At 52.1% G+C, this 24664-nt stretch overlaps 10 protein-coding genes across 10 annotated transcripts; 4 read left to right on the plus strand and 6 right to left on the minus strand.

The window, feature by feature from the left end:
* Positions 1-711: 711 nt before the first annotated feature.
* IAQ61_007743 (uncharacterized protein) lies at positions 712-2085 on the minus strand (the record flags this gene model as incomplete). The annotated part of the gene is made up of 3 exons (XM_066097716.1): positions 712-742; positions 794-1211; positions 2040-2085. The coding sequence occupies 3 exons, from the start codon at positions 2083-2085 to the stop codon at positions 712-714; spliced, it is 495 nt and encodes a 164-aa protein (XP_065952213.1).
* Positions 2086-2302: 217 nt separating this feature from the next.
* On the plus strand, positions 2303-3378 carry IAQ61_007744 (uncharacterized protein; the record flags this gene model as incomplete). The annotated part of the gene is made up of 4 exons (XM_066097717.1): positions 2303-2370; positions 2459-2659; positions 2702-2971; positions 3024-3378. Coding segments are annotated over 4 exons (894 nt in total), but the record flags the coding sequence as incomplete, so codon positions are not given.
* Positions 3379-5792: 2414 nt separating this feature from the next.
* On the plus strand, positions 5793-7557 carry IAQ61_007745 (uncharacterized protein; the record flags this gene model as incomplete). The annotated part of the gene is made up of 4 exons (XM_003842062.2): positions 5793-5969; positions 6024-6410; positions 6461-6500; positions 6560-7557. 4 exons carry the CDS (start codon positions 5793-5795, stop codon positions 7555-7557), a joined length of 1602 nt encoding a protein of 533 aa, XP_003842110.2.
* A 364-nt stretch (positions 7558-7921) lies between these two features.
* IAQ61_007746 (uncharacterized protein) lies at positions 7922-9019 on the plus strand (the record flags this gene model as incomplete). Its single annotated transcript, XM_066097718.1, has 1 exon — positions 7922-9019. The coding sequence occupies one exon, from the start codon at positions 7922-7924 to the stop codon at positions 9017-9019; it is 1098 nt and encodes a 365-aa protein (XP_065952215.1).
* A 416-nt stretch (positions 9020-9435) lies between these two features.
* On the minus strand, positions 9436-10960 carry IAQ61_007747 (uncharacterized protein; the record flags this gene model as incomplete). The annotated part of the gene is made up of 4 exons (XM_066097719.1): positions 10766-10960; positions 10259-10697; positions 10007-10211; positions 9436-9983 (listed from the first exon to the last, which is right to left on the minus strand). Exons 1-4 carry the CDS (start codon positions 10900-10902, stop codon positions 9436-9438), a joined length of 1329 nt encoding a protein of 442 aa, XP_065952216.1. The 5' UTR covers positions 10903-10960.
* A 573-nt stretch (positions 10961-11533) lies between these two features.
* Positions 11534-13440, minus strand: IAQ61_007748 (uncharacterized protein; the record flags this gene model as incomplete). The annotated part of the gene is made up of 2 exons (XM_003842059.2): positions 13098-13440; positions 11534-13047 (listed from the first exon to the last, which is right to left on the minus strand). The coding sequence occupies exons 1-2, from the start codon at positions 13144-13146 to the stop codon at positions 11534-11536; spliced, it is 1563 nt and encodes a 520-aa protein (XP_003842107.1). The 5' UTR covers positions 13147-13440.
* Positions 13441-16154, minus strand: NDH2 (External alternative NADH-ubiquinone oxidoreductase mitochondrial). The gene is made up of 3 exons (XM_003842058.2): positions 15663-16154; positions 15252-15590; positions 13441-15197 (listed from the first exon to the last, which is right to left on the minus strand). Exons 1-3 carry the CDS (start codon positions 16006-16008, stop codon positions 14152-14154), a joined length of 1731 nt encoding a protein of 576 aa, XP_003842106.1. The 5' UTR covers positions 16009-16154; the 3' UTR covers positions 13441-14151.
* Positions 16155-16462: 308 nt separating this feature from the next.
* On the minus strand, positions 16463-19324 carry IAQ61_007750 (uncharacterized protein). Its single transcript, XM_003842056.2, has 2 exons — positions 18486-19324; positions 16463-18433 (listed from the first exon to the last, which is right to left on the minus strand). Exons 1-2 carry the CDS (start codon positions 19081-19083, stop codon positions 17550-17552), a joined length of 1482 nt encoding a protein of 493 aa, XP_003842104.2. The 5' UTR covers positions 19084-19324; the 3' UTR covers positions 16463-17549.
* Positions 19325-19388: 64 nt separating this feature from the next.
* IAQ61_007751 (uncharacterized protein) lies at positions 19389-21212 on the plus strand (the record flags this gene model as incomplete). Its single annotated transcript, XM_003842055.2, has 1 exon — positions 19389-21212. The coding sequence occupies one exon, from the start codon at positions 19389-19391 to the stop codon at positions 21210-21212; it is 1824 nt and encodes a 607-aa protein (XP_003842103.2).
* A 586-nt stretch (positions 21213-21798) lies between these two features.
* Positions 21799-24217, minus strand: IAQ61_007752 (uncharacterized protein; the record flags this gene model as incomplete). The annotated part of the gene is made up of 3 exons (XM_066097720.1): positions 21799-23557; positions 23624-23813; positions 24205-24217. 3 exons carry the CDS (start codon positions 24215-24217, stop codon positions 21799-21801), a joined length of 1962 nt encoding a protein of 653 aa, XP_065952217.1.
* Between the last annotated feature and the right edge of the window lie 447 nt (positions 24218-24664).

Here is a 24664-nt window from a genome sequence, read left to right on the forward strand (position 1 = left end):
TCGAATATCCCGCACACACGCATACACGCATCTTTTCCCAAACGCGTCCTTGGGGTTTTTGCTCGAGCGGTGCAGGAGATGGCAATTCTTTCTTTCGCTCACTTTTGTTGTTTTGCATGGCGCTGGCGTTTCCCATCTTTTCCTTTGCTTTGTTGGTGTCTTTGGTGGGGTTGGGGTTGAGGGTCCTCGGTGTATATATCCGGCTGGCTTGGCTTTTGCGTGTATGCATGGCTGGATTATCTTGCTATACACGCATGGCCTGTCGTTTCCATCGTTACTGGCTCTTAGACGTGGGTTTTTTCTTTCTTTTGCTGTTTTGTTTTGTTTTTTGGGGTTGGGGGTGGGTTGTGCTTGTGCTTGTGTTTGTGTTTGTGTTTGTGTTTGTGTTTGTGTGTATATTTTGCTGTTGTTTTTGTAGATGGAGAGTGCAGGCTGGGTTGGGTGTCGTTGGCTCGGGGAGATTAGAGGTCAACGGTCAACGGTCAATGGGAAACAATTGGACATTTGATATCAAATAAAAAGTAGAAGGCCATGGACCCTCTCTCTCACGGCCACAACAAAACCCATCAACTTCTTGCACAAACACGGGTAATTTGCATATCTTTTTCTTCCTCATTTTTATTCCCTAGCCTCTCTGATATCTTTTGCTACTCTTTACCCGCTGCTTCCTCGCTACTTCCTGTGTCCTGAGTTCTACTCGTTCCGTCCTCTTTACTTATCACCTCGCCTCTTGCAAACGCCACTGTGCATGGTTAGCCAGGAGCTGGTGTTGGGCTGAGGCGGGGGTGCATACCTGTAATGTTTGCCACGGTGACCCTTTGGCTTTGGGCGCAGGGCTAGATTGATGTGGTAGGGGTCTGGTTCGCCATTGGTGGCAGTGGCGGCAGTAGTAGTAGTAATAGTAGTAGCTGTAGTAGTAGCTGTAGCTGTAGCAGTAGCTTTGTACACGGCGGCTAACTCTGCCTCCAGCTTCTCAATCTTCTCATCTTTGGCGTCAAGCTGCTTTATGAGCCCGCTGATTTCCTTGAATGCCATGGTCATCTCGTCTCCTTCTTCGTCGTCGTCGTCGCTGTCATAATCGGCCGTTTCAAGCGGGCTGTCGTAATCGCCCTCGCCTTTGTGATAATCGAGCTGTTCCTTCAGCTCTGCGTTCTCAGACTCTAGCTCTTTGAGCTGGAGCTTGAGATCCTCCTTCTCCCTCTCGAGCGCGGCTATCTTTAGGGAAGATAGAGAGAGGAGGCTGGTGGACGACGTGTTTGAATGGATGGACGAATGGGAGAACGTGAAAAGAGCTTGTGAGGTGAATGGAGTGGGCGGGTCTGCGCAGAGTATGCAGAGCAACGGTGAGATTTTGGCGATGGGGAGTTGGTGGCAAAGTGGGCAATTTGAGAGCCTTTGCTCGCGTCAGGCGCAGGTGCTATGTTCTAGCGGAGTAGCAGTGGGCTTGCGTTTGTAGGCAGTCAAGTCAAGGTGAGTAAGGACTGGCGGGTAGCTGTCTGTTCAAGGACTGTTCCATGTCCGATATAATAACGCATACAAGCAACATTGTAGTCACGGGCGGAGCAGAGCAGTGAGGAAAAGCTAGACAGTGGAAGGAACATGAACATAACAAAGAATGGTCCCGCAATGGCCATTCCCTGACATCTTCAAACTGATGTGAAAAACTTTCTTCCTCGACACCCTGCCTGATGGCGAAGGCGATCAATGAAAAAAAAAGAGGGGGCAGTGAGCGTGCCCAGAATTGGTACGACACTGGCAGTTTTCTTCTTGATACCAGGCCAACGCACAGTGACCGTACGAAATTGAAACTGCAAAGAATTGCAAGTTTCCGTAGCTTTGAGCACTAGGCTGCGCGCAGTATGACCGAGTCATCGCTGGATAAGGTAGATAGAGTACTCCAGTGTCAAACCACCCACACTAGAGGAAGAGATATGAAAGACCTCGACCAGTAGCCACCCGATCCGAAAATCGGTAGGAGACCCCGTCCAGAAGAAACACGTAAACGTTCCGTGCGCTGACAGTAGAACCCCACAACTGACCAGGTGGCCGTATTATTGCGTCGGTTCCTGTAGGGTCCTCTCGCATCCTCGTCCAGCCACGGCGGCCAACGGGTCGAAGTCAATCCGGATTGAGTCTTGAATAGGCCCATGGCACTGCTTGGCGGGTCCCTAGGTGCGAAGTCAAGCGGTTAATTGCCCAGTTAGACCTGTCTACCTGAGAGACCTTGTCCCCAAGGGAAAAGAAAAGAAGAAGATCAGGAGGGGGAGGTACTTCTTTTATGGGATTCTGATCCCACGCTAGTCAGACTGCACGTGATCAATTACTGGTCCGCACGCTACTGGCTGAGGCGGAGCTGGGGCCAAAGGTGAGGTGAATGTGAATGGGGTGGATACCTGGCGTCGTGGTGGTGACCAGGCTTGTGCATGCTCCGTTTACGCGCGCACTGCCATGTTTGTAGACACCTCTACCAGAATCCAGATCTTCGCCAGGCGAAGCCGACTATCCCACCAAAGACGTCTAAGACTGTGCCGAGAACCGATCTACAAGCTGTTGACAAGATCATGACGCGCAGTGAAGACCGAGAGCGCCAATTGGAGTGCAAGCTGGCAGACATGACAGCGGCGTACAATCAGGAAAAGGCAAGCCATGAAGCAGAGAAGTAATCTCATACGCAGACCATAAAGGACTTATCCGAGCTCAGGAGCATAGTATACAAATCGAGACTGCAACACCGAAAAGCTGAGCGAAGTCTTCATTTCATGATGCTGGCCGCAAAGATGAATCACGCCGACGCTGAAGTTGCTGCACTCGAAGAAGGGGACAAATTCCACACAGATCACAACATACTCCGTACTCAACTTCCGAGCGCACCAGTAGATCCACCGAAGCGTCACAATGTCTCCTCAGTCCCGACCAGCCGATCTAACAAGGAGACCAAGGACAACAAGAAGCGTTCTTTGGATGTCTCAGAGTAAGCTCTTCCCGGCAGTCAGCTCGAGAAGATGTGTGCTAAAGATTGCAAGTGAACCAGCTGAGCCCTCGGCCAATGACGTCTTCAGCCGCATTGTGGTCTGTCTCAATTGCTACAAACACCGCCTCATATGCGACCATGGAGAGCCTTACCTGAATTGCAAGGCCGCGGGACTCGCCTGTGCTCGAGCAAAGTGCAAGGACTTCGAACCTGGAGCCTGTCAGCGCCAGGCCTGTCTGAGGGCTCACAGTGAAGACCTCAAATCGTATGACAATATTGTCAACGCTGGCCATGTCTCCAAGGTTACTGCGGGAGAGCCACTGATGAAGAAGTTGAAGAAGATGCTGAAGAAGGACAACAAGAGGGATAACGATGATAACGGCGACCGTGATGACAAGAAGGGATGAGGTGGAGGGGATCATCACATTGCACGTTTGCAACACCCTCATGGGACAGTAACGCAATGACAAGTGCTTCGTGATTTTGGCTATGATATAGCACGTACATTACCGGGGGAGGGGAGGGGGCTTTGTAAGCATGGCGTTGTAACCGCTGATTCGATGAATACGAGATGCTTATTCGATTCGTATCAAAATGTGTGATTGTTGACCATCGTATCCCACGTTTAGGTCACCTTCGCCAATGATGTCTCCGAGCTGTCATTGGTTAATATATTCGCAATGTTATCACATGAATACTATAAAGACTCATCGGTTTCGAAGAGCATAAGCCCGTGTGACCGCTCTTGGTCTTCGTATCCTGCGCAACAGATTGTGAGTAAATCTTATTGTAGTCCTTATATACCAAAGGCCACTCTTTGTGATGAGAGCGACCATGGCGTCGACGATTCGCATGTAGCCCACCTCCGAAACTTTTGAAAAGCGCGTTGAGATTAGTTTATTGCCATGGGATGTTGACACAAGGTACAGAAGTCATATAATTTATTGTCATGCTGTGGTAGAACTTGAAAGATAGTTAAGGCCATTTGCCTTTGTATGCGTTCTAGCGAATCATAACACAGTGTGATACAGCGGTGTGAGAGGACTCCAGTGTCGTAGATCATACAAGTCCACAATCTGAGGCTTTTAAGATCAGTCTGCATCATGACATATGACAATGAACTGGTAAATACTCATCCTGTGCTCCCGAATCTGCATCTGTATCCGACACTGATTGCTGTGCTGCCAATATGAGCCTATAGGTCTGGGAAAGTAAGAACTAGAGTAACTACTAGGACGAGAAAGCTTTAAATCAGCCCGGAGCAGACGGTGTATAGCGACCGGAGTGGAGATGACAGAACGTTATACTACACATCGAGCGTTAATGTACTGGAAAAGTGAAACAGGGAAACAGATTTGGGAATAAAGTCCCGTACTTTACCCAAAATTATTAAGTCTATTAGGTCTGATGTTGACAACATCGCTTCACTGGCTTGGACAACTGCATTATGTAGTCCGGTGGTCTAGTTCTCCCCTGTCGACGATCTGCTTACACAGGAGCTTTGTAGTGAATTGTCGTCATTTAAATCTCTGTCATCGCAAATCTGATCATCTTACCGAGATGTGCAGTCATTACCACCATCCGAGTGTACTGATTTGACAACACTAGTCGACCCTTCATTCATTAGACCTATAAATGCGACCCAAAATTGAGATGTACCGGTACATGTGCTGGATCCAGCCCTTGGCTTGAAGAGTCTCGCCCTGGTGGTATGGTGCCTGTCTGTTTGCGGCTGAGCGTGCGTGAATTGAGGCGCGTTTAGGGGTCATGATAACAGTCCCAGACGTAGCTTAGCAAGGCATGACAGGATGTTGTATACATACTATGTCGTGGTGTACCGGTAGGTAGGTGAACCAGTGGAGCGTTAGGAGGAGCGGACCAGAGATCGGCGAATGTGTGCCGTCTCCCGTGCCGCGTGTGGCCGTGAGATGTAACTTACCGGTGCCGGTACAAGGAGCTAGTCCGCCTCCTCCCCCCACCCCCCTTCATCAGTTCGCAATAGTAGATATCCACATTATTATCCGCCGGACCTTGATCGTCACACGGTCTGGGGATCTAGAATCCGGTGTTGTTACTTATCGTTGACAACAGCGCGTATGAGGGATCGTCAGTCTCGGTGAATCGGTGCGGTAAAGGTTCCAAAGGTTCCATCTCGTATGGCGGTTCTTGGCTTCAAGCAGGGGTTCATTCACGTCCAAGCCGCTTGTAGGTAGGAATCCGCACGGAACAGGAGCAGGTCATTCACCCATTCTTCTATCAGAATATAGGACATGGAGCCTCGTCTCCTACAAACATCTTCACAAGCAGAGGTTGAACGTGCCAACAGATTCGCAATGGGAACCAGATCTCGAAGATTCAGACTATGCAATCCTCAATGGGCTCGGCCTTATCAAAGAAGAGCTTACCGTAACGTTACAAGATAGTCGCCGCCGATACTGCCACAATGCACTACCAGGCACGGTCGTACATAATGGTAGTCGACGCATGTAACAGGACTAGATCTCGCGCTGATCCCAGCACGTATGTTACATGACTGCGCAACAGGCCCTAGTTCGAGGGAAAATCGTATTTGCGTATTGCAAAGACTTTTTTCTTCTTTGCCAATGCAATTGATCCCTACCGTCATGGGGGTGCTCATTTCACAAGGTCTGGGCCCTGACCATCTGTTCTTAACTACTACAGTACCATGCTTCCATAGGCATGAAATTTAAATGTTGGCTTAAAAAGTCTAATTTCCGTCCCATATCCTGGCCAACGTCTTTGCTTGCTACACGTCGCTCGTTTCCTTGGTTTCACAGCATCGCTTATCAGCACGGCAAGCATGAAGACCAGTATTGCCCTTACCACACTCGCTGCGGGTGTGGTAGCTCAAACAGCATTCGAGCCAGCGGACTTTGACATCACCGAAGCCTTGCTCGATAACGGAGTCAACGTCTCGGCCATTCCTGATCTGGCACCATTCGTTGATGGCTCACGACCTGGCGGTTGTTCGGCTGCTGTGAGTTTCATCCTTTTCGATATAACGACCATGTGTCGACTGACCAACAAATAGTGCATGTCTCTAAGTGCCATCTTTGGCGACGGCCAAGTAGAAACTCGGGCAGAAAGCGCGTACACTGCCTTCATCACTACTCTATGGTCGGGCCAACAAAGAGAGCTATCTCCACAATGTGTATTCAAGCCCGAGAAAGCGCTGGATGTCTCAACTGCTGTTTTGCTCGCGCGTTTGACGCAATGCCCATTTGCAGCCAAGAGTGGAGGTCATTCTGCTGTGTCAGGAGGCTCAAACATCGACAATGGAATGACGATCAGTTTCGAAAAGATGAACCAGATTGCCTTATCGAGCGATACGAAGATTGCATCGTTTCAGCCTGGACACACATGGCTTGACATTTACTCCGCTTTAGAAAAGGACAATCTTACTGTCATTGGAGGCCGGGTTAGTAAATCATGGAGATGACTAAGTTGTGGGCTCTAATGTTTTATTAGGTGTCTACTGTTGGCGTGGGCGGCTTGACTCTCGGAGGAGGTAAGAAATGTCAAATTGCCATAAGCTCTTGAAGCAATTGCTAATCAAATCACCTGTAGGACTTTCTTACTTTTCGAGTGAATATGGATTGGCATGCGACAACGTAGAATCTTACGAGCTTGTTACAGCATCCGGGATGATTGTTACGGCCACTCCTACCTCATTCCCGGACCTTTACTGGGCATTGCGTGGCGGTGGGAACAACTTTGGCCTTGTTACACAATTCAATGCCCGAACTGTCCCTCGATCTCCCACCATGTGGGGTGGTATGCGAGTATACAGGGAGACGCAATTCGCCGCTGTGATCGAAGCGTACTTCAACCTCGGCATGAATGCGAACAAGGACGGCAAAGCTCACCAGATCCTCTCATTCAGTTGGGGCGGAGTCCCAGTCGCAAACGTCGAGCTAGAATATGCCGATCCAAACCCCAACGCAACAATTCTTGCGGAATACAACGCTATCCCTGGTGCCCTCCAGGATATCACGGGCATCAGAAGTCTCGCGGAACTCACGAATTTGCTGGCAGAGTCGGCTGTCGGTGCTGGACTCAGACAGAGCTTCTGGACCTGGACTGTCAAGCTTGACAAGGAGCTGGCTACCCTTACCAAGGATATATTCTTCGAAGAGATTTCATCCATACTGGATGCAGCAGATGTTTTGCCTGCCCTCTCACTTCAGGTGCTTACTGAGCCCATACTTCAGAAGACAAAGACAAGAGGAGGCAATTCACTCGGTTTGGACCCAAAGGACGGGCCGCTCATGCTTGCCTTGATCTCCATAAAGTGGTCTGACAGTGCCGATGACTCTCGTCTCAACGAGTTCGCAACCAAGGTCATGAATCGCGCTATCGCTGCTGCGGAGGCGAAGGGCAAAGCAAGCTCGTACATTTACATGAATTACGCCAGTCCCTACCAAGATCCGGTTGCAGGCTATGGCTCTGTAAATCAAGCACGACTCAAAGCTATCTCGAAAAAGTACGACCCTACCGGCGTGTTTGAGAAATTACAGCCTGGCTACTTCAAGCTGGATGGTGCTCCTTTGGAAACCGCACCGTAGCCGGCCTAGACATGCCGGTAACACCTACTCAATCTAACAGATTTAAGAAGAAATGATGTTCAATGAGATTAGAGTTATTCCTATGTTGATGCATTTTTGCAGCATGTGGCGTCTGAACATCTAGCATTATCATTGTAATAACCAAGTAACATTGTGTAGAGCTATATTAACAATGAGGATGCAACATTGCTGTTACAGCATACGCACAATGCTTAGCAGAAAGCACATATTTCATTTTCCCAACATGATCAAAATCTCCTGCACAACCTTGTAGTTCAATTACGATATCACAACACCCTCTCATTCCCTCCAAGCAAAAACACAGCAGCATCAATCCCAGCACTGCACTACCTCCGCCATCCCAATGGACCGACTCATCCTACTTCGAGACACTCCGCTTTGTCTAACTAGATGGAACGACACAAAAAAACAAAGCTTATTCTCCGAACTGTGCTCCTCCCAATACAGCCACATCACCGAAGCCGGCTTTGGCCTTAGAAGTAGTGCTCACTACTGCCTCCCCAAGGCAAGCCTCCCATCCCATCACCAACACCACATAAGTCCCAGCACCCCAAGTGCACCACCCTCCACCACCCTAACACCCCACCTCATCGTAGCTAAAATCCCGCATAGGCCCTCACCAGAAAATATATCCCTGAAGAATGAAATCACAATCCTCCGTGCCATCCGCGCGCACGCTGCCACTCACCACGCTCAAGACCGCTTCTTCCACCTGTTGGACTGGGATGAGAGCCGTACTATACCCCAATGGTTCACCACCACGACATTTGCACTCGGGTTCGGATGTCCCCTCGAGGCACTGCAGTGTGTGTACCCCCGTTTGCCAGAGGAGTTTGCATGGCTGGTATTCGTGCAGTTGCTCGAGGCACTGGAATTTTTGCACAGAGTCTGTCAGCCGGCGGTTGTACATGGGGATCTGGTTGCTGGAAATATCATGATCGGGTATGAGGGTGAGTTTGACGATTATGGGGGCTTGCATAGTTTACCCAAGATTAAACTCATTGACTTCGAGGGTGCGGCGTATTGTAGTAGGCGGGAGGGGGAGGCTGCGGAGAGGTACGATGCGAGCCTGGCACATACCGCTTCCCAGCCTTTCACAGCGGATGTGTTGGGGTGCATTGATATCTTGTACGGCATTCTCGCGCGTCACCCAAGTATCGCGGATCCTGTGGCCCCTAAGCTCCAAGATGCCCGTGCTTTCCCTGATGTCCAGGCTGACGACGCCAAGTTGCATTTACTATTTCAAACCTTGGAGGCAAGCTGGACACGGGGGTGTGGCAATAAACCGTGGGTTTTGCAGAGTTTGTATGGGTATTTTGCGCCGTATGCGTATACGAAGCTTGCGGAAATTGAGGAGGCTGCCGAGAGGGCGATGTGGGATGGAATTTGTGATGGGGCGGGGGAGAAGTTTAGGGAGGTGAAGAGGTGGTTTGCCGCGTGAATAGGGTGCAACTCTATTGGTGTGTGTGTGAGAGAGAGAGAGTGAGTGAGAGAGAGAGAGTGAGTGAGAGAGGTTGGCAACGACGGTGTTGGGAAATGTATGGATCATATACAGTATAATATCCCGTCTTTCTTCTGCTTCAGTCCCACGATTGCACTATTATTAAAACTATTATTTTCAGCATCCAGTCCATACCAAAATCCGGCATCAGATATCCAAGAAAAAAGTAGAGTCTGTTCCCATATGCAAATTGTCACAAACTTCAAAATACTTGACAAGTCGCTACATCCCAGGTTCGAAAGTTGAGGTCCCCCATCTCCCAAGAGCAGTATTCCTCATCTTCGTATTACTCAGCGGCCACCCTATCACTTAACATGAACAGTAATACACTTCCTATGATCTCGCACACGGCATACTTACGGTTCCTCATCCTCAGTCAGATCAATGATATACGGCTTCTGGCCACCGGATATAGGCGGTAAAGTTGAACGCGGCGTTGCCGAAATCGGCATCGACGCGGATGTAGGCTGCAACGGCTTCAAGATAGTATACAGAGGAGGGAGGGATGGATGCGCCGTTGTTGAATTCACCGCCGAAGCGGATAAAGGCTGTAACGGTTGATGGGAAGCTGGTGGTGGTGGTTGTCCTGTTCCTTCAGCCCCAGCTTCTGCCGCAGTTCCAGTTGCAGCCCCCATTAAACCTGACTTGCCAACACGTGCAATCGTCACCACATTGCCTCCCAGTATGGTTTCCAAGAATTCGCTCCTCATGCTCTGCAGCTGAGTGTGAAGAGCATCAATTTCCTTGTTCGACTCCTGCAGTGCGCGCATGTATTGATTATTAGTCTTGTGAATGACAAGTGTATGCGGCAATCTTCCCATTTGTGTCTCGAATTTAAAGTCGTTGGGGTCGTTGAAGCTGTACTGGATGTGCTTCCGAGTTGGCTCGTTGTACGTGAAGTAGCCTGAAGGTAGCGTGGGATTCAACAGGAAGGATTTGACGGCCCGGCAGGGTTCGCAATCACATCTTGAACGGGAAACGTGCGGTCGAGCCCAGTCACGGGGCTGTGTCGGTTGAATGTAAAGAGCCGCTCAATGAAGGTCGGGATCGCGACTGGCGGTAGAATCTGTTGTGCTTTTTCGAAAACGCGACAGCGTTGTATGTCAGTACGGGCGGCGGGGGCGACGAGAACCTGTTTGCTATAAGTAATGAGGCATATACAATGCTGTACAAACATACAATTTTTCCCAAGCTGCAGCCCCGCCGTCCGCTGTTTCTCGTGCTATGTGGCTTTGAGACCAGTTTCACTAGCTGATCTGAGTTGACCCATGAACTATCTGACATAGTTTGCTGGAGCATTTCACTAACAACGGAGCCATCACCCGTTGCAATATATAATTTCTCCGTAACAGCTTGGAAGAGCTCTGCGTATGCGACGTGGGCTCTTTCTGTGGATAACCCGGAGCCCATAAACATGAATGATTGATAGTACCGGTCACTGATTGTGGAAACACCGCCTTTCGCGACGACTAATAACGCCTTCTCTAGGATGGAAGCCATGGCTTTGCGGCGCAAGTCTTTGGGGCAGTGAACGTCATCGCACACCAGCTCGAACATATTCGACAAAGAATCGAATAAAGGATACTCGACTGATGCGAAGCTTTTGATGAAGTAGTCCCTACGCAACAAGAGGATAATACTGGTGTGATGACGACACTCAGCCGGCATGTTTCATTGCCAGTGAACTCGGCTTCGTCCTCACTATCCGGGTTACGACCATTGTACATCGCCTCAACATCGGCGAGGACGCACGTCTCATCGATTTCTGATATATCGAGTGGAATTTTCTTGCCCAGCGTAGTGACAATATGAAACATGCGCATGATACGGCGATGTGGGCTTTCAATTCCACACCGTGGCTGTTGGGCTACTGAGCCAAGGCTGAGTGAATAAGAAGTCTGGCAATCAAGTGGGTGAAAAGATTCGTCGAAGTGGCTATCTATTTGAACTGGATACAATCTCCGTCCTCGCTATCGTGTCCCGGGTCTTCCATTTAACAAAAGAGCACAACCGACGAACACACCAGCGCGTCCCTAGAAGGAAAATCCACAAAACGATAAAGTAAAGAAAGGAAAAGAGCAACAAAACGTCAGGATATATCTATACTTAGCTACTTAATCACGCATATTAGAAAAGTGCCATCCCTACTTTCAAGCTTTTCAAGCTTTCAGCCCCAAAAAGTTAAGCTAGTATCACATGGCTGGGAGGGTGTATTTGGAGTCTGGTTATTCCGAGTCTTGCAGATATTTTTGAGTGCTTTTGCAGGGTTTGGGAATGTATTGACGGTATGTTCGTAGTTGTTCAGGGGACTGGCGTCCAAAGCACAATTATACAACGGTATACTCTGATGTAAGAATTCCACCCATCTGATTGTTGATCGTCTTACTTCTATCTGATAAACCACACACAGCCCTATATCTCCCTCCACAACTCAGCCTGAGCCCAACTCCCCCTCTACCCTACACGCCGCCCCTCCGCAGCCTCCACAAGCGCTTCAAACACAGCCTTCATATACCTCTCCTCACTCTTCAACGTCGCACTAACCACCCTAATGACATACAAGCCGCCCACAACCGTGCTCGTCAAGAAGAACTCCCTGCCCTCGTTAATCCGCTCATACACCTCCTTGGTCTTCGCATTCACATTTTCCAAATACTGCGCCTCTGCATTGGGCAAAAAGTCATTCGCATACGCCTCGTGTCGTGGGTCCGGCTCGTTGGCCTTGGCCGTCGATGCGGCAGTGGGGGTCCTGGGTTTGATTTGGAAAGTAGTGAGGCCAAAGGCGGGAGCGGTGGTGATGCTGAAGATGTCTGGGCGGGAATGCAGCAAGGAGGCAAAGTAGGTGCCGAGTTGGATATGTGAGCGGATGAAAGTGCGGAGTCCGTGGGCGCCGTAGGAGCGGAGTACGAACCAGACTTTGAGGCTGCGGAAGCGGCGGCCGAGGGGGATTTGCCAGTCGCGGTAGTCGGTGACCATGCCTTTGTCGGAGTGGGGGTTGCGGAGGTAGGTGGGTGTGATGCTGTAGGTGTCGATGAGGTCTTTTCTGCGCTTGATGTAGAAGGCGGAGCAGTCGAAGTTGACGAGGAGCCATTTGTGGAGGTTGAAGTTGAAGGAGTCGAATGCGGCGAGGGGCGGGCAGAGGTGTTGGTACTCTGGACAGATGAGCGCAGAGCCAGCATATGCTGCGTCGACGTGGATCCATAGGTCTGGGTATTCTTTGGAGAGTTCGGCGATGCCCTCGAGGTCGTCTACTGCGCAGGTCCCTGTGCTGCCTAGTGTAGCAGTGAAGTAAAATGGCTCGAGGCCTTTGGCACGACACTCCTCAACGGTTTTGCGGAGGGCGGCCGCGGTGACAGAGAAACCAGTTTCTTTTGGCGCAGGAACGGTGCGGAAACGTGTTCCTGCGACCATGGCAGCCTTCTGGGTACTCGAATGGGCATGCTCTGATCCCAGAGCGACGAGTTTCCCGCGGATATCTGCTGCGCGGTCCATCTGCTCCTCGCTCTCCGGTGCACCCCCGAGTTTCCTTCTCACCATTCTCTCTCGCGCCGCGACGACCGCTGTGACCACAACCTCGCTCGCCGTACCCTGGATGATTCCGCCTCCTTCCCCGTCGCTCAGAAATTCCTTCGGAAGGGCAAGCAACTTGGCCACCCAGTCCATCATGACAGTTTCCAATTCGGTAATGGCAGGTGAGCAGACCCAATTGAAAGCAGCAGCATTGAAAGCGCCACTGTACATGTCACCCAACATGGCTGGGTAGGACGAATTACATGGGAAGAAAGCCATGAATTTCGGTGATTGCCAGTGCGTTAGTCCGGGCATGATGACACGATCGATATCGGCCTGGATCGTCTCCCATGATTCACCCTCTTCAGGGACAGAAGATGGGATGAGTGGACGTAAATAGCCTGGTGCGACTGATGGAAGCACCGGGCGTTCCTCTAATGTGTCGTAGTAGTTTGCAACTATAAAATCGTCAATAAAAAGTACCATTTAGGGCTTCTATAAAACTCACTCTCTTCAATAGCACTCTTGGCTGCGTCGCGAAACTGTGAAGAATCCATGGCGGGGTAATGGAAAGACTGAAAAGTGTAGGATAATGTTTTGACGAAAAGAAGACGGTCTATTCACAAGATATGTAACTTTCCTGCTGTCTATCCGTCTACCCACGGTTCCGATTCTAGGAAAAGAAGTGAGAAAGTGTAGGGCGCGGGATCAACGACGTCCAGGATACATGGAGCTAGTACCGGTAACTACGCATTAAGCAAATGTTTAACTTAACTCCGCGCCAACAGGTCTCAAGTGCAACTCATCAATAGACCAACGGAATTGCCGTATAAAGCTGTGGAGTAGTAATTTGATGACAAGGATTCCGTTTCGTCAGATCAATTCTTATTCTAACGAATGTTGTGAGACGTCACTGTGTTCTAACGTACGTGGCGTGGTTATCCCCGACAAGTTGGTCAAGTTACAAGTACAGTCCGAAATCGGCCGTCGTACACATCATGAACTACGCGTCCTACCGTACAACTGAGCGTAGGGCGAGGGACACTGCAAACTCGTCTGTACTAAGAAGTACTTCAGGGAATCAGCGCAGGGAGAAAAAAAAATTGTGCATCATGTACGGAAAAAAACAATGATGTACAAAAGCTCTCGCACAAACCCAAGCCACGCTCGAACAAGACGCAGCATCTTGGCAAATCGGCCATAGTCATCTCGATAACCAGTAATCCACCATTTCATTTCTCCCTATATCTCGCTTCGAAGCATACATACGGTTTAAAACTCAGAAGTCTATCGAACGACGCAAACCGCTTATCAAAGGCCGCCAAACGCCAAGCTCGACCAGCCCAGAGAGCACTCGTGTCTCAGATCAAGTTCCTGCTAACAAGTGCATTACAGTTATACAAGAGGGTGTGCGGGGAATTCGCACAGAAGCGAAGGAAAGAGTGTCACAAACAGGTCATTCAAAAGACGACGGGAAGGTGCGTTTCCATGGGACTTTGCTTTGACGAGTCGAACTTTTGGGAATATCTTGACAAAGGAGTGAAAAGACAGGGGGGTGGCGTCTAAACACGGGACACATCGCGACCGAAAGCCTTGGCCTTCATCCAGTCGAGAAGGACCAAGATCCTGTTGCGGGTGCTGAAGCACATGCTGAGATAGGCGCTTCGCCAGAAAATGTAGGTAATCGTGCCTCCGCTGGCAATGTTTCCAGCGAACCATGAGATATCGGCAACGGCCTTGTCAGATCCAATGTAGGCGAGCGAACCCTGGTGGGAGTACTCGAAAGGTCCAAGCTGTTTGACTCTTCGCAGCCTTTGCTGCAACGACTTGATCTCGGCAAAGACCTTGTCACGAGCCTCCTTATCGGGTGCCTTCTCCTGAGCAACTGACAGCTCCTTGAGCTCAGTCTCAATGGCCTCGGTTTTGGCCATCTGATTGAACATGCGAGCGAGGAAGGCACCTTCCTGGGCGGCGACCTGGGCGGTGGGGGCGTAGTTGGCAACAGCGCAGTCACCAACAGCCCAGACATTTTCGGTACCCTTGACAACGAGGTACTCGTTGACAGCAAGACCGCGGCGGGAGTCCTTTTGTGCGGGGATCTGGTTGATGAGGTCCTTGACGATTGGTCGGAGTGCGTTACCTGTGGCCCAGACGAGAAGACCGTAGGGGATCCTCTCGACCTGCTTTTTGCCATCGGGGCCCGCTGATTCGGCCTCGATGTACTTTTCTGTCACGTTCTTGACCATGGTCTTTGTGCGAATGGTGATGGTTTCCTCCTTGAAGGTCTTTTCGGTGTAGTCAATCAACTGCTTGGAGAACATGGGCAGAACGTTGGGCAGAGCCTCGACCAGGGTGACCTTGAAGTCGTTCTGGATCTCGGGGAGCCACTTCTTCAAGTCGGAGTGGAAAAAATCTTGGAGCTCACCGGCGAACTCAACACCAGTGGGGCCTCCGCCCACAACGACCATGTGTAGCAAACGCTTCTTCTCCTCCTCCGATTGGTCTTTGAAGGTAGCCGTCTCGCAGCAGTCCATGATGCGGTTTCGGATGCGCTGGGCGTCGCCAACCTCTTTTAAGAAAAGGCCGTGCTCCTTGACACCGGGAATGCCTAGGTTTTGTTAGTCGACTTCAGTCTATCCATGTTCTTTGGTCTCCAACTCACCAAAGGTCGCATTCTCGGCACCCACGCCCACGACCAGCATGTCAAAGGGAACCTCGTTCTTGGAAAGGTCACCCTTGATATCCGAGTCGTCGCTGATGTAGACGACCTTTTTCTCGTAGTCGATCTTGGTGGCCTCGGCTTCGTAGTATGTGACACTGGCCTTCTTGTGGCGCAGGAAGTTGCGAATGGGTTCCATGACGGAGCGGTGCTCGATGGTGCCAACCGTACATGATGGCAAAAGGGGAGTGAATAAAAAGTAGTTGCGTGGCGAGACGACAATGACGTTGTAGTTTTCCGTGTCGAGTTTCTTCAGCAGGGAGACGGATCCCCAGCCGGTACCTTTGTAGCCTGTCAGCTTGATGGCCCCGATGCTGCACGCACGCACTGTCCCTGTCCCACGGGCTTACTCACCAAGAACCACGAGCGTCTTCTTGCTTGGGTCGGGTGGCGGCTGGTCTGCTGGGTTGCGCGACTCGTAGATGCCATATCCAACGTAGCCCAGGCCGGCGATGGCTGAGAGGTAAGTGAAGCGCCATGTCCAGCGCAGGAGGCGGAAACGTTTGGGCTTTGGCGAAGGCCCCGTCGACTGCTGGCGGATGGTTTGGCGCAGGACAATGTTCGACTGTGCTGGCCGCGGGGTCCATTGTGCGCGCTTGGCCATGAGGGAAGGCCGCTGCGAGGTGTAGGCCCTGCGTCCAGCCAGCTGGACCTGTGACAGCATGTTGGCAGCAGCAAGAGGCCGCATGGTAGGAGCCATTGGGTGTGTGGGAAGCTGTGGCAGCTGGCTTCACAGGCGCAATGGCAGATTTAATCAACGATTGAAGGGAGGGGAAGGGGGGGGGGGGGGTGAAAGAGAGAGGCAGTGCTGAGTGCGGACAGAAGGTGTTGAGGAGTCGTCGCGTCGGCGTCCCGGAGCTGATGAACTTTTTCCTTGCGATGACGAACAGTGCTCGCCCAGCACTCCCGCACCCACTCCATCAATGCGCACAACAGGGATGCCAATTTGCGCCACAGATAAGCCTTTTTCCAATCAAAGCACGTCTGCCATTTTTTTTGCAACAAGAGAGCCTATGCTTGTGCGGTTCAGCTTCAAACGTTGATGGGTGAGCCGCACTCCCCACACGTCATTTCCAAGGCAGGTTGAAAAGAGAGAGGGGGGGGGGGGAAGGCATTGTCTTGGAAATGGACATGTTCCTCCCTCCCACGCCCATCACAGACTTTCATGCCGCATACCAGTAGTCGACAGTCACAACGACTACGTACTCTACACTTCCCCCCTATACCCATGGTCATTTCTTTTACACAAACAAGTGTGACTGTCTAGCCCTCTGTGCCATGCCTTGCCTCTGACTCCGTCGGCTCGGCGCCGGTAGCGAGTCCCAGCAGAGCCTCAGAAACCCGGACACCAGGCGACGGAAGGGTAAAAGGGAGTCGTTCTGGCTTTGGCACATCCCTTGAGCCGTGCGTGTCGAGCTGTCCTGTCCTTGAACGCACGACCACACAGGGCTCACGAATGGGTACTATAGACGACACTTGACAGCCCGCATGGTGCCCTGTCCAATGCACCAGAACGTTTTGTGCCCAATGCTACAACTATCCAGCAAAGTGCACATGCGTTCTAGACTCCATTTCATGACACAGATCGTTCAAGTAGCGTTGGGCTTTTCTTACTCTTTAGCACATGCATTTAATTGTCAGACTCATTCCCACTAGCTCCCTCGGCCTACCTATCTTGGGTTACGAGGAAGGGCATGGCATTCACAGCCTTGGCAAAAGACATGATACACCTGAACACTCACACTCATCAACCCAACCCACCACTCACAACCAACAGCCCGCCACTCTCTAAAAGCAAAATCCCAGCCCTTTCCCAAAACCAAAGTGATGCACAACACCCAATGCCAAACTCTCTCTCAGCCAGACAGCCCTAATTCCAAGTCGACTCGGATCCGCAGCGGCATGTTCTCGCTCTAAACTCGCTGTATACCGATCAATCGGCGACGCATCTCCGATTCATCTCCGATATTCGAAATCCTTTTTCCTCTGTCTATAGATTGATGGGATGACGTTGGGAACACTTTGTAGCTGTACTAAACATACTGTGCGGTGTGCTGATGGGGCACGGAGAAATGATTCTAGCATGGAATTGGCAAGCATGGTGCGTGAAATAGAGTGATGATGGGTAGCAAAGACTGCAACCAAGATCACGGCATACAAAGTACATGAATTCGTAGCCTTCCTCATCGTTTTCCCAGGCACTCAACACCTGAAAACAAGACAAAACAAAAGTACTTCTTTCTATCCATCCACGGCCATGATCATGGTATCATCACCATCCATCCCCACAGCAGACGGCTCAATCATAACGCCCCTCCCCCTTCCCTCTAGCAACTCTCTCCTCACCTCGGGGCTGATGCTCTTATGTCCTCTTGTCAAGAGAAGGTCGAGAAGGGCCTCCCTCTGATCCTCCGTGATGTCATTCCTATACCTCTGCGCAAACGCCAAAAGACACTGATGCCAAATCACCGGTAACTTCCCCGCATGTGCTAGATCCCCCGCACCCGCACCATCCATATCCATGGCATCCTGTCCTGTGCCTACGGCCCTGAAGCGCAAAAAGTGGAAGACTAGTGCATCAATGACTTTGTACGGGAGTGCGTACTTCTTCTCGAGCAGTGTCTTGATGAAGATATTGCAGGGCCCTGCGGCGTCGGGGTCAGAAGACATTTGCTCGGCTGCGATTTCACAGAGACGGTGCAGGGCGGCGGCGGAGTGCAGGACTGGGACCGAGACTTTGGCTACGACAGACGCGACGATCACGGCATCGCGTTGCGTACATGATCCTTCTGTTAGCATGGGGAACACAACACCCTTGAAGAAGGCGCTGGGCTTATAGAGGGCCTTTTTCAGTGCGTTGTACAAGTGTACGTTTAACTTGTGGGTATCTTGGATATTTTCTTGCACGCAGGGTAGTAAAATGGTGTTGAGGAAGATTTGCGCCGTCTGTGGTTTCCCAGAGATGAAGATGCGTGTTGCGGCGAACATGGCATTTGGAGTCCAGTTCTCTGGGTGTGTGATCGCGATGAGAGTCTCCCAGGCTGGGAGGGTGGGGAGGATCTTGAAGGGCTTGGGGAGTTTGCCGGATTTGTAGCGGCTCATGATGAGACCAACTTTTGAGTAGACTGTGGACTGTTAGTTTCGAGGTATTGCCGCCGAATGAGTAGTGCATTGTACCTTCAACCACCTTTGCAGGCAGCTCTATCGCATCCTCTGGAGCACCACCGCCTTGAATCTCTGGATGTTGTACTTGGCCACCTCCGGCCTCGTGTGCAGCAATCTTCTTGAGGATGAGGGCAGCTAGATCTGTGCCAGGACCTTGTGGTTGTGCTTCCTCGCCCGGCCAGACTATGGGGTTGTCGTCTGTGGGGATGAATTTGTTCCATGCTTCGAGGTCATTCGCATCGATCTCAACTTCCTCAACTTCCTCGTCGTCTTCACCCCACCCCTCCTCGTCATCTTCCAATCGCTCCATCTCTTCTCCGGCCACATCATCCTCGCCCATGCGTGACTCGAAATCAAAGGCAGCATTGGGCTCCTTTGGTCGCCTGCTCTGATTCTCCCTCTCATCCTCTTCTTCCAGTTCTCGGCCAATGTCTAGGATCTTGCGCGAGCTCTTTGAATCGACAAAATTTTGTTCCTCAGATCTGTCTTCCTTGTTGCGCTTCTGTCGCTTCGCAGGTTTGCTTTTGAAAGGATCCGAGGGCGCATATTCCTCTGCCAGAGGGTTATGACGCTGATCGCGCGCGCCAGGCGATTTTGGGGCCTTGGGCATCGTTGTGGTCGTGTGGTACTGTGAAATGCGAGGAGATGTCGAGTGTGAAAAAGGAGGCGCAGATTCGCTACAATTTCCTCGCGAGTCTTGCCGTATATTTTGGCGTACAGTGTGCTGTAGTCGTGTCGTCTCGAATATACAAAAAGTTCAAAGTCAGTAGTACCGGTACGAGTCCACTGGACGGGAACAAAAAAAGTAGTGGGGTGTCTCCCGCGCACAAACGGCCCGCCGTACGGTAACTTAGCAGCTGCAGATGATCGCTGTATGCAAGGCGCGACTTCGCGACTTCCCAGGAAATCCCATCCATGAGGCTTCCTGCTTCCAGAATCAACTATTCAAACACAGGAGATTTTGAACAGCAAACGAAGAAAGAGACCATGGCTGAACCACAGCCCCATTCCCGCCCCAACACGCCGACACTGGGGCCCCCAGCCATGCGCCGTCCACTCGAGGAAGATCATGCGCCCGCCATCTCCTCCCCACTGAACCCTGATGGAGCGACGCGTGCAAGACCGCCGCGAGCACCACCGCGTGAGCAGCGGGAAAAGCGCGAGACGCTCAAGAAGCGTGAAGCATCAGCAAGCACTCGTCAAAGCACACCGGCGCCTAAAGTAAACAAGGAGCGGCCTTTGGCGGACTCGCCCATGCGATACTCGATTCCTGAGCCCAGAGCTTCCGACTACGAGCCACCCAAGGACAGTATATTGCTACCACACGAGCCCCTTCCACTCTACACGGCCGATGGCAAGACGGAACTCAAGAAGCCTCATGACATTGCGTGGAACAAAAAGGGCTACAAGTACACCCACTGCGTCGCCGACCCTCTTTTCCGACACAAACAATACTACCGCCAATCCGACGCCCGTCCCTACGGCCCCAAGATGAGCCACGAAGACTCGGACCGCTGGTTCTACTTTGACGACAGCGCAACCATTGTCACACAGGAGAAAGGCTGGCGCATGGGCCGCGGCAACGTTGTCGCGCGGGAGGGCCGACTGTACTACGAAGTCAAGATCCTCAAAGGCATCCCCGCTGACGGACCCAAAGACCCCATTGATCCACGCACCGGCGAGACAAGGCCCGGCCCACACGTACGCATGGGCTGGGCACGTCGCGAAGCACCTCTGGATGGCCCTGTAGGCTTCGACGGCTACAGCTACGGTATCACCGACGCCCGTTTCGAAGCACAGCACCGCTCGCGGGCCTCCAAGATCTTCAAACCACTGCCCAAAGGCGCCAAGAGCAAACACATGAAGGCACGGCCACCCCACGGCAAGCCCATGCCCGTCGAATACATTACCGACCAACATGTCCAAGAAGGCGACGTGATTGGGTTGGAAATCCAGCTCCCCTCCCTCTCCATGCACCGCAAAGTCGTCGAGGGCATCTACAACCCAGCCGTAGACCTCGGCGACGGCTTCGACACAGCCAGCAACCAGGACCCCTTTGACCGCCCCATCGACATCATCCGTGACCGCATCCCCGTCCCCTACAAAGGAAACTTTTACTTTGAACAACTCGACTACCAAGTCACCAAAACAGTAGAAGCCTACCACGACCGCGGTCCCGTACCCAAGATCCACCCGAGCCCCAACCACGAAGACGTCAGCGTACGAAGCCTGCCGCACTCGTGCATCAAGGTCTACAAGAACGGACAGGAAGTCGGCATCGCGTTTGAAAACCTCCTTGCCTTTCTCCCACCCGCGAGCGTACCCTCTGTCGAAGCTGTCAAGGCAGGCGCGCGACCAGGCTTCGACGATGGCATGGTCGGTTACTTCCCGGCCATTTCGCTCTTCAACGGCGGCCAGGCCCAGGTCAATTTCGGTCCGGACTTTTGGTGTCCGCCCGAGGAACTGCGTGCCCATCATGATGGTGATGATGTTGCAAATATCCAACCTTCCACCCCGCAAGGCCGCATGCTCCGCCCCATTTCTCAGCGCTACAAGGAACAAATTGCGGAAGATATTCTCTGGGATATTATTGATGAGGTTGACTTCTTTGTCCAGGATGGTGGCTGGGAGTACAAGGGTGAGGCGCCTCAGGATGTCGCAGGCAAATCTACGCCTAGGGCGCGTGGCTTTGCTAATCCTGATGAGAATCTGGGGCTGGAGGTTGGGAGGCGGTATTGAGGGGTTTGGGGGAGGGAGAGGGATGTGTGCAACGTGATACCCGGGATTGTTATTGTAAATGTTGGTAGTCGTGTATAGTGATTTGGAACTCGACAACTTGAGAGATGAAAAGCGTGCTCGTTGATATTGATATGATGGTAGTATGCACCTTTAATTTCCTAGACTCAGTTCCAAGCCTGTCTTGAAGTAGTAGTCGTTATATCCCATCTACATGCTAGATGCTAAATGCTAAATGCTGACATCATGATACATGACACTCAATCTCTAGATAGGAGCCATATGACATTGCAACATACAACCCAAAAGTCCCCAATCTTAAAAAATCCGCCAGATGGAACTTGGCAAATGGCAAAACAGTAGGTAAATCGTAAATGGTAAATGAAAAATGCCAAACATACAATGCGAACAACAACAACAACAACCAAAAAAAACGCCCAGCATGCATTACCAAACCCAATCAGCCAATCAAAACTCCCAATTTCATCCTGCCAAAAAAAAAGCAGGAAGAGAAAAAAGACCCTTAGCACTTCATCACAACTTCATCACAACTTCCTCGACAATAAAAAAAAGGTCCCATGCATACAGCTCACCTCGGACTCCCCACAGCCCCATAACTCCTCGGACTAGCATGCCTGCCTGTTCCCAACAGCGCCCTGGCCTCCTCGAGCGCCGACCCCGCGTTCCCATTGGATTTAATGGGAATGCCCATGGCAGCGCTGGCGCTCGAACCGGGTCTTGAGCGCGAATGCGAGCGGCTCGTCGAGCTGTCGGCACTGGCACTGCGCGGCGAGGGCGTGGGCGCACGACTGCTACTGGGTGTAGCTGCGACACTGACAGCAGGTGCCCAGCCCCTCATCCAGCCGCTGACGCGGCGCCAATGAAGGCGCTTGCGTACCATTTTGCCGTGTTGGTCGAGGGTGATGATGATTTCGTCGGAGCGGGAGCGGCCTCTGCTTTCCTGGCTGTCGGGGAGGTTGCGGAAATGGAGGAACTGTAGGCCGACGGCGGCGTCCATGATGAGGACGCCGGCGGCGCCGAGGAAGAAGGGCATGGCGCGTAGGACCCAGTCTTTGCGGACGCTGCCGTGGGTATCGACCCAGCCGCGGCCGTGGCCGGGTTGGAAGTCGTACCAGGCGCAGGGATTGGTGAGGAGCGAGGTGGAGTAAAAGAGGTTTCCGAAGAAGGCGGCGGCGAAGAGGGCGGGGGAGAGGCCGGCGGTGGAACGGCGGATTTGGTTCTTGTAGAGTTGGGGGAGCCGGGAACCGAGGTAGAGAAAGGTGCTCATCCAGGAGAAGAGTTTGCCTAGGATCTCGCGCGTTGAGAGATGCGAATCTGGGAGTGGGGCGGCGATGGTGGCGACGTGGTAGGTCAAGGGTGCTGGGGCAAAGGGGGAGACTGGAGCTGCGAGGGAGGGGTTGGTGAGGACGGCAAGCATGAGGGTGATGTAGAGGATGGTCTTGGGGGAAGGCATGGGAGAGCTGGAGGTGGCAACCCGGCGAACGTGGGGGTTTGGTGATGTTCCCGAGGGCGTATCTTGCCATGATTCTTTGACGGGATTGGGCGAGCGTGCAAAGTTTGGAATGCGGAACGTGCCTAGAGGACTCGAGCGAGGTACGCTCCGTGCTGCACTCTCCGACGATGCGTCGCTCTTGTCTTTGGTGTTATCCGGCGTCTTTGGCGGACTCACAGTCTTGCCTTTGTTGCCCACGGCCATGCTGTCTTGCACCTGATACATCCCAGAGCCCGGGAAACCCGTACCACCATTTCCAGATGCACTCCATCGACCCCAGATCGGACGTAAAGGCCGGCCATGGTGCAACATCTCATACCAGATCCACTGCGCGCAAAGGCAACAGTCGACGAAGACATAGTAGGTAGCAATGATGATTTGCCATGATGCTTGCCCTGTAAAGAGGCAGCCCAAGAGATTCGTCACGTCACCGAGGAGCCATTCGGTGAGGAAGAATGGGCTGAGGCCAGATGTGGATTTGAGCTTGTGATTCTTGTATATTTGCGGGAGCTGGGCGAAGAGCCAGGAAATAATGCTGCATGTACCCAGTAGGGTAGAGAGGAGGGCGAGATTGGTAGGTACGCAGGTATGGAAGGTAGCCGAAAGGTGGTAGAGAAATTGGTTTGCGGGTTCGCAGTTGGCCGGTATCGTAGTCTTGGCTATGTGCAGAGGTGAAAGGTAGGGTGGCATGTTGCCATGGATTCCCGTGCGAGGTGTGGATTGGAAGATCTCCACCGTGGCAAGAGGAACCAAAGGTTTTGGTGTAACCTGGGAGGAAAGTGGTAGTTGTTGCAAAGTGCAAGTGTGCGGTTTGTCGGCTTCCGGGACTCGTTCTCTTATCTGATACAGCTACGGTCTGCTTTGTGATCAGGTGGTACGCTCAGACGGAGGGACTCGGTACAGCCACGCGGACACAGTCTCAGCCCTGACCTGGGAACAACCTGGTGTCCTTGAGCAGTATTGAGAGTTGCAGAAGTAACGAGACTCGAATGCAAATCTCAAAGGCGACGCTGGGTGTCTGTGAGCCCAGGACGCGCGCTGACGTTGGTGAGCCGAGGCGGGTGGAAAGAAGTCGAGATGTGCTGCACGCGCTATCAAGAGCAAGCGTACGATCAGCCCAAAAAGAAGCCACAAGCGCACAACGCGTGGCCGTGAAGAAGATGAAAGAGGATAGGAAGTAGGGTCAGACGTAGGGTGAGGAGTGATGCAAGCAACAGCGACGACTCAGGACACAAAAGACAGCGTCTCTTCCCGTCCACGATCATCCAGGCCATCACGCAGACCCTCTCCCAGAAGCTCTCTCTCCGCCGGCCGAGCAATGCGCGACGAATGGGTCGTCCAAGCCCGATACGAAGCAAGCGCGACAAGCTGGGCTAAGATGAGGCATGACGGGGTTGTCACTGGGTGCAGAAGTGGGCGGGCAAAGTGGCTGGGCCATTCATCAACGATCCATGGAGAGAATAGATAAGAAGCTTACGGTACCGTATCTGCCCATGGCCACTGCTAACGACCCGACTAGCTGATATCCGCCGCCGCTCGCGCTTGGGTGTGGGGGTTTCTTTTCAGCGAAGAAGTCTTTGTCCAGCGACTCGGGGAAGACCAGACGAAGAGTGAGGATAGATAGGTATGCACAGGCACAGGATGCAGAGCACTCACTGCTGGTGCGGTACTCTAGGGTGTCGGTGGCATGTATGCAGACTCGTCGAGTACCACCAACATGTGATCTGCGATATTCATGCTACTCTAGTAGAGTAGCCATCCATTTGTTCCATGTTGGCATTGAAGCATCGATCGCCCATCTCCACACTGCCGGTACCGGTAGCCGCTCTCTCTGCAGATTGTACGACCCCGCCATTTCCTTCGGCTGCCCCTCCTTTCCTCCGCCATCAGCTCTCCGCCATCGGGAGACCCTTCTTTTTGCCTTCTTTTCTTTTTTGGGGGG

Source organism: Plenodomus lingam (genome assembly GCF_022343315.1).
Source record: "Plenodomus lingam strain CAN1 chromosome Unknown contig_3, whole genome shotgun sequence".
In the NCBI taxonomy this organism is placed as follows: Eukaryota; Fungi; Ascomycota; class Dothideomycetes; order Pleosporales; family Leptosphaeriaceae; genus Plenodomus; species Plenodomus lingam.